The sequence below is a fragment of the Bison bison genome, unplaced genomic scaffold (genome assembly GCF_000754665.1).
Source record: "Bison bison bison isolate TAMUID 2011002044 unplaced genomic scaffold, Bison_UMD1.0 scf7180017864517, whole genome shotgun sequence".
In the NCBI taxonomy this organism is placed as follows: domain Eukaryota; kingdom Metazoa; phylum Chordata; class Mammalia; order Artiodactyla; family Bovidae; genus Bison; species Bison bison.
The window spans coordinates 3,583,758-3,591,813 of NW_011495070.1; the positions used below are offsets into that span (position 1 = coordinate 3,583,758).

General features: G+C 38.5%; 1 protein-coding gene across 1 annotated transcript; it reads left to right on the forward strand.

The window, feature by feature from the left end:
* Positions 1–2,752: 2,752 nt before the first annotated feature.
* Positions 2,753–5,587, forward strand: LOC104981298. The gene is made up of 3 exons (XM_010830310.1): positions 2,753–3,014; positions 3,285–4,037; positions 4,773–5,587. Exons 1-3 carry the CDS (start codon positions 2,753–2,755, stop codon positions 5,585–5,587), a joined length of 1,830 nt encoding a protein of 609 aa, XP_010828612.1.
* Positions 5,588–8,056: the final 2,469 nt, after the last annotated feature.

Below are 8,056 nucleotides of genomic sequence, written 5' to 3' on the forward strand. Positions count from 1 at the left end.
AAGTCAGGCAGGTTGATTCCTCCAGTTCCATTCTTCTTTCTCAAGATTGCTTTGGCTATTTGACGTTTCTTGCATTTCCATACAAATTGTGAAATTATTTGTTCTAGCTCTTTGAAAAATACCATTGGCAGCTTGATAGGGATTGCATTGAATCTATAGATTGCTTTGGATAGTATACTCATTTTCACTATATTGATTCTTCCAATCCATGAACATGGTAATTTCTCCATCTATTAGTGTCCTCTTTGATTTCTCTCATCAGTGTTTTATAGTTTTCTATATATAGGTCTTTAGTTTCTTTAGGTAGATATATTCCTAAGTATTTTATTCTTTTCATTGCAATGGTGAATGGAATTGTTTCCTTAATTCCTCTTTCTATTTTCTCATTATTAGTGTATAGGAATGCAAGGAATTTCTATGTGTTGATTTTATATCCTGCAACTTTAATATATTAATTGATTCACTCTAGTAATTTTCTGGTGGAGTCTTTAGGGTTTTCTATGTAGATGATCCTGTCACCTGCAAACAGTGAGAGGTTTACTTCTTCTTTTCCAATTTGGATTCCTTTTATTTCTTGTTCTGCTCTGATTGCTGTGGCCAAAACTTCCAAAACTATGTTGAATAGTAGTGGTGAGAGTGGGCACCCTTGTCTTGTTCCTGACTTTAGTGGAAATGCTTTCAGTTTTTCACCATTGAGGATAATGTTTGCTGTGGGTTTGTCATATATAGCTTTTATTATGTTGAGGTATGTTCCTTCTATTCCTGCTTTCTGGAGAGTTCTTATCATAAACGGATGGTGAATTTTATCAAAGGCTTTCTCTGAATCTATTGAGATAATCATATGGTTTATATTTTTCAATTTGTTAATGTGGTGTATTACATTGATTGATTTGCAGATATTGAAGAATCCTTGCATCCCTGGGATAAAGCCCACTTGGTCATGGTGTATGATCTTTTTAATTTGTTGTTGGATTCTGATTGCTAGAATTTTATTAAGGATTTTTGCATCTATGTTCATCAGTGATATTGGCCTGTAGTTTTCTTTTTTTGTGGCATCTTTGTCAGGTTTTGGTATTAGGGTGATGGTGGCCTCATAGAATGAGTTTGGAAGTTTACCCTCCTCTGCAATTTTCTGGAAGAGTTTGAGTAGGATAGGTGTCACCTCTTCTCTAAATTTCTGGTAGAATTCAGCTGTGAAGCCATCTGGACCTGGGCTTTTGTTTGCTGGAAAATTTCTGATTACAGTTTCAATGTCTGTGCTTGTGATGGGTCTGTTAAGATTTTCTATTTCTCCTGGTCCAGTTTTGGAAAGTTTTACTTTTCTAAGAATTTGACCATTTGTTCCACGTTGTCCATTGGAGAAGGCAATGGCACCCCACTCCAGTACTCTTGCCTGGAAAATCCCATGGATGGGGAGGAGCCTGGTGGGCTGCAGTCCATGGGGTCGCTACAAATCTGACATGACTGAGCAACTTCACTTTCACTTTTCACTTTCATGCATTGGAGAAGGAAATGGAAACCCACTCCAGTGTTCTTGCCTGGAGAATCCTAGGGATGGCAGAGCCTCGTGGGCGGCCATCTATGGGGTCGCACAGAGTCAGACACGACTGAAGCAACTTAGCAACAGCAGCAGCAGCAGCAGTAGTCTCTTATGATCCTTTGTATTTGTGTGTTGTCTGTTGTGATCTCTCCATTTTCATTTCTAATTTTATTGATTTGATTTTTCTCCCTTTGTTTCTTGATGAGTCTGGCTAATAGTTTGTCAACTTTATTTATCCTTTCAAAGAACCAGCTTTTGGCTTTGTTGATTTTTGCTATGGTCTCCTTTGTTTCTTTTGCATTTATTTCTGCCCTAATTTTTAAGTTTTCTTTCCTTCTACTAACCCTGGGGTTCTTCATTTCTTCCTTTTCTAGTTGCTTTAGGTGTAGAGTTAGGTTATTTATTTGACTTTTTTTCTTATTTCTTGAGGTATGCCTGTGTTGCTATGAACTTTCCCCTTAGCGCTGCTTTTACAGTTTCCCATAGGTTTTGGGTTGTTGTGTTTTCATTTTCATTTGTTTCTATGCATATTTTGATTTCTTTTTTGATTTCTTCTGTGATTTGTTGGTTATTCAGCAGCGTGTTGTTCAGCCTCCATTTGTTGGAATTTTTAATATTTTTTCTCCTGTAATTGAGATCTAATCTTACTGCATTGTGGTCAGAAAAGATGCTTGGAATGATTTCAATTTTTTTGAATTTACCAAGGCTAGATTTATGGCCCAGTATGTGATCTATCCTGGAGAAGGTTCCATGTGCGCTTGAGAAAAAGGTGAAATTCATTGTTTTGGGGTAAAATGTCCTATAGCTATCAATTAGGTCTAGTTGGTCTATTGTATCATTTAACGTTTATGTTTCTTTGTTAATTTTCTGTTTAGTTGATCTATGCATAGGTGTGTGCGGGGTATTAAATTCTCCACTATTATTGTATTATTGTTAATTTCCCCTTTCATATTTGTTTGCATTTGTCTTACATATTGTGGTGCTCCTATGTTGGGTGTGTTGGGAGGCGCAGTGCAAAATAGCCTTGAAGGAGAAGGTCCTTGGGGAAATGGCGAAGGGCCAGAAGTACCCAGGCATTGTTTACTGATAGCTGAAAAACATTTCCTGCCTTTGGCTATGCTCGGAGCCAAAATTTAGCAATTAAACATTAAAGACGTTGCTTGAGAAAATGGGTCATGGATAAACACATAGGTAATTAAGAACATTAAGAACATGGTCCTTGAAGTATCTTTTACTGATTATATCTTAGCCTTGTACGTGCCCTGCTGGCCATATGTTCTAAGCTCTTTGTTCCTTGCTCCTATAAAAAGACTTGACTGCAGAAATAAAGTTGTCAGTCCTTGCAGAGACTGTCCGAGCATTGTTCTTTCAGGTTCGCTGTTTCCAAGTCCCGGGAAAGAAAATCCCCACAGGTGGTGCCCGAACAGGGACTTGATAGGAAGACTGAACAAAGCGGTGAGCCCTGCAGAAAGAGGTAAGCAGGATGGGACAACCTAGCAGTAAGATTCCTTTCATTTCTATAATGCATCACTTTTTAAAACAAAATGGTGTTAATGTTTCAAGAGTCAGTTGAACAACTGCTATCATATATTACTGGAACATAATCCATGGTTCCCAGAGGAGGGGACGCTCGATCTAGACATATGGAAAAGGGTTAAGAATAATGTTTTGTGAGCATATTGGCAAGGAGTCCGTATTCCCCCTCAATGGTGGGTTACATGGTAATTCATATGGGCTGTCATAGAACAAATTGAAGGGCATAATGTTGATTTGGAAGTGAAGACTGTTCGGTCTTTACATGAATATGAGCTTGAGGAACAAGATATGCAAGGTGCTTTGAAATATAAGAATGTTATGCTCAATCGGACACAATCCCTGGAAAAACAGATTGGAGACGTATGTATACAGGATGTGTCGAAACCGAAACCACTTAGAGCGGAGGTCATTTCATTCAATGGACAGCCCAAATCTGAGGTTTTCCCTTCTGCTCCACCTGTAACAGCAGTTGCTAACTTTGCTCGTACTAACCATTTCACTCCTCCTCGGGAGATGCCTGCTTGCACTTTTGCTTTCCCAATACAGTTTGATCAACCTGCCCAAGGCCAGAATACTTGGGCTGGTTTAGATTTTGGTATGTTGTCTAGCTTTAAGAAAGCATGCTCTCTGTATGGACTTACTTCTCCTTACTGTGTAGAATTCCTCAGAGGATGGGCTGATCATTGGATGCCGTATGATTTTTTTCAAGTAGCAAAGATGGTTCTAAATTCTCAGCAATTACTTCAGTGGCAAATATGGGTTGATGACAAAGCCCGACAAATGATGATTGACCAGCAATCTCGTGGTAACCCTGCCAATTTAACCTATGATATACTCACTGGAACGGGAGCCATGGCCGATATGACTGTGCAATTAGCTAATATTACCCCTCAGATGTTGTATTTCATTAAAGAATTTTCTTGCAAAGCATGGGCAAAGGTTGATAATATTAACTCTGATGGTTCATTTGTCAAGATTACCCAAGAGCATGAAGAGGAATATTCCCAATTTATAGGAAAATTAAAGGATGCCATCAAAAAATCTATCAAGGATGAAATCTTACAAAATATTATTTTAAAACAACTTGCCTTTGAAAAAATGCTAATGAGGAATGTCGATCCGTGCTTAGACCAATTCGAGAAACTGGTTCTCTAATGGAGTATTTGAAAGCTTGTAGAGATATCAGATCTATGTCCCATATAGCAAAATTAGTGGCACTAGAAATTTTAATGTGCAAAAGGCTGCCAATGCTAAATGTTTTAACTTCAGGAAGGCTGGCCATATGAAAAAACAAAGCCGCATGCCAGTGCAAACAGCTAAAAATAATACTGCTAAATCGCTTCAGTCATGTCCGACTCTGTGTGACCCCATAGACGGCAGCCCACCAGGCTCCCCCATCCCTGGAATTCTCCAAGCAAGAACACTGGAGTGGGTTGCCATTTCCTTCTCCAATGCATGAGAGTGAAAAGTGAAAGTGAAGTTGCTCAGTCGTGCCCGACTCTTTGCAACCCCGTGGTCTGCAGCCTACCAGGCTCCTCTGTCCATGGGATTTTCCAGGCAAGAGTACTGGAGTGGGTTGCCATTGCCTTCTCCAAAAAATAATACTACTTCTAATAAAAAAAGGCCCCCAGGAGTTTGCCCAAAATGTAAAAAGGGATTCCATTGGTTGAATGAATGTCGTTCCAAATTCGATAAGGATGGAAATGCATTAACTACAGAGGCACAACAGAAACAACAGGGAAACTAGTAAAGGGGCTATCCTCTAGCCCCACTACAAAAAGAGGACCCCACATCATGACACTACAAGCAGCTACATCTAAGAGTGCTTACATTGATATACCTAGTCCTTATGACATGGAGTTAATAGAATTATACAATCCTCATAAAATCCCCACTGGGTATTACAGTCCGATCCCATCCAGAACAATGGGACTGATTTTGGGACGTAGCAGTTATACCATGAGAGGTTTAGTAGTGTTGACTGAAGTTGTGGATGAAGATTATGAAGGAGAGATACATGTCATGGTGAATGTCGTAAAGTTAGGAAATGTATACTTACAAAAAGGGGAGCACTTTGCACAATTATTACTTTTGCCATATGTCAGACCATTGAAGGCATCTAATAAAATTAGGCAGGGGGGTTTTGGTAGCACCATTCTTGCCGCCACACTATCTACTTTATTGAAGGAACATCAAAAACCTATGCTTACTCTAAAGATACGGGGAAAAAATTTCACAGGTATGTTGGATACAGGAGCCAACATTTCCATTATTAGAACTGAAGAATGGCCTCTTGAATGGGGTAAGACTGTGGCTCTGTCCAGATTGTTAGGGGTAGGCAAGGCTAATGCTACACAAACTTTCGTCAATGCATCCTATTTACAAGCTTATGGTCCTGATCAAATTGTAGCTTACACCAAACCATATATTACCAGTATCCCTATTAATTTGTGGGGAAGGGATTTTCTTGAACAAATTAAAGCCACGATTTCTCTAAATGAGACTTTTTGATGGGGGCCATTGAGTTAACACCGCTGCCTCTTGACTGGGAATCTGATACCCCAGTAGGGACACCTCAGTGGCCCTGACTAAAGGAAAGTTGGCAGCTCTCACACAATTAGTAAATGAGCAACTACTGAAAAATCATATACAGCCTTCATTTTCCCTATGGAACTCTCCCGTTTCTGTAATAAAAAAGAAATCAGGAAAATGGCAAATGTTGAAGGATTTAAGAAATGTTAATAATACTATGATTCCTATGGGGCCCTTACAACCTGGATTGCCCTCCCCTTCCATGGTGCCAAAAGGATGGTCTGTAATTATTACTGATATACAAGACTGCTTTTTTACTATACCTTTGCATCCTGAAGATAAAAAACGTTTTGTTTTTTCAGTTCCTTCTATAAATCCCATGGCTCCTGTTAAAATATTTCAGTGGAAGGTTTTGCCTCAGGGAATGATGAACTCTCCTATCATTTGCCAATATCTCATATCTGTTTTATTACAACCCATTAGAGATAAATATCCTACTGCTTTCATAATTCATTATGTGGATGATATACTCCTCTCCATGGAATCCGAACTCTGTTTACAACAGTTATATGACTAAGTCACTACCATTCTTCAAAATCATGGCCTGCTTGTTGTGCCAGATAAGATTCAATTGAAAGCACCCTTTAATTACTTAGGACATGTTATGGAAGAGTCTAAGATAAAACCTCAAAAAACTCAAATCTCTATGCATTATCTACACACATTAAATAATTTTCAAAAATTGATAGGAGATATTAATTGGCTTCAGCCATCTATTGGCATTCCCACCTATGCATTACAAAATTTATTTAAAATTTTAGAGGGGCCTCTTGACCCTAATAGTCCTAGACAGCTAACAAAAGAAACAGAAGAAGAATTAAAATTTGTTGAAAAACACATTCAACAATCTTTCTCAACTCGGCTGGATCATACCCAACCAGTCTATTTATATATATTCCCCACCAAATATTCACCTACTGCAGTCATAGCTCAAAACAGCCCGATAGAGTAGATATATCTACATACTAAACAGTCAAAGAAAATCGTATCATAACTGAGAAAATAGGGCAACTAATTGTAACAGGAAGGAGTCATGTACAAACCTTAACTGGATTTGATCCATATGCAATACATGTCCCCTTGACAAAAAAGGAATTACAAATTACCTTACAGTATACCATGACCATGCAAATAGCATTAAATGATTTTCAGAATGTTATCTCATTCCATTTGCCGAAAGGAAAATTATGGGACTTCCTACAGTGTACTAAATTTTTAGTAACTAATATCATTGCCTCCCAGCCTATTTCAAATGCACCTACCTATTTCATTGATGGCAACAAGAAAGGCGTAGCTGGGATCATGGGTCCTGATATCAAAGAGAAATTACCCACTACCTATTCTTCAGTACAAAGAGTTGAATTGTATGCTTTATATGCTCTTTTGTCTCTTCAACCATTATCTTTTAATGTATATACTGATTCCAAATACCTTGCTTCCCTTCTCCCTAATTTTGTTACCACCTTTTTATACAACCTAGATGAAGAATTATATAGTCTCTTTTCAAGGACTCAAGCCTTAATTCGATCACGTACGGAACCTTTCTTCATTGCACATATACGTGCTCATTCAGGTTTGCCTGGCCCCCTGGCAGCAAGAAATGATGCTGGTGATAGGTTCATAGCTCTTGTCTTTACGTCTGCTATTGGCGAACATGCTAATCTTCATACCAATGCTAAAAGATTGCACTCTAAATGCCATATTCCCCTCACTGAAGCGAGACATATCATTAAATCCTGTGACGTCTGCGCTCCTCTGCACTTATGTACCACAGTTTCGGGAGTTAATCCTCACGGGCAACAGCCTAACTCCCTTTGGCAATCTGACTTCACTCATTGCTCCTTAGGAAAGTTTTCTTTGCTTTTTGTTTCAGTTGATACATTTTCAGGTTTTATATGGGCAGTGCCTATCTCTTAAGAATCCAGCAAATACGCCATTTTCACACTTTTACTCACCTTCCCTGTTATGGGGATACCTTCAGTCTTAAAAACAGATAATTGGCCTGCATTTACCTCTCACTTGTTTCGTTCATTTCTTATGGAATGGAATATAACACACATCACGAGGTTACCCTATAATCCCCAGGGTCAAGCAATTATTGAAAGAGCCCATCATACTCTTAAAATTATTATTAAAACAGAAATGGGGAATATGGAAGAGAAGATACACTTCTTATCCTATGAATCCTCAAGTGTTATTATGTTTAACTCTTTATTCCTTAAATTTTTTAAATTTAATAAAAGTTCTGATACTTGTGCAGACAGACATTTTGCAGAGGAAAACAGTAAGCAACTGTTAGAAGTCAACACACCAATATGGTATAAACAGTTTAATCAATGGTCGCCAGGAATCTTACGACTCCTAGGCAAAGGTTACGGTCTTGTCATT

Coding starts and splice junctions, on each gene's coding strand:
- LOC104981298 (XM_010830310.1), top strand. CDS start 2,753: ATGGTCCTTGAAGTATCTTTTACTGATTATATCTTAGCCTTGTACGTG. Junction 3,015..3,284: donor GGTGAGCCCTGCAGAAAGAG/GTAAGCAGGATG, acceptor GGGCTGTCATAG/AACAAATTGAAGGGCATAAT. Junction 4,038..4,772: donor TGATAATATTAACTCTGATG/GTTCATTTGTCA, acceptor AAATTCGATAAG/GATGGAAATGCATTAACTAC.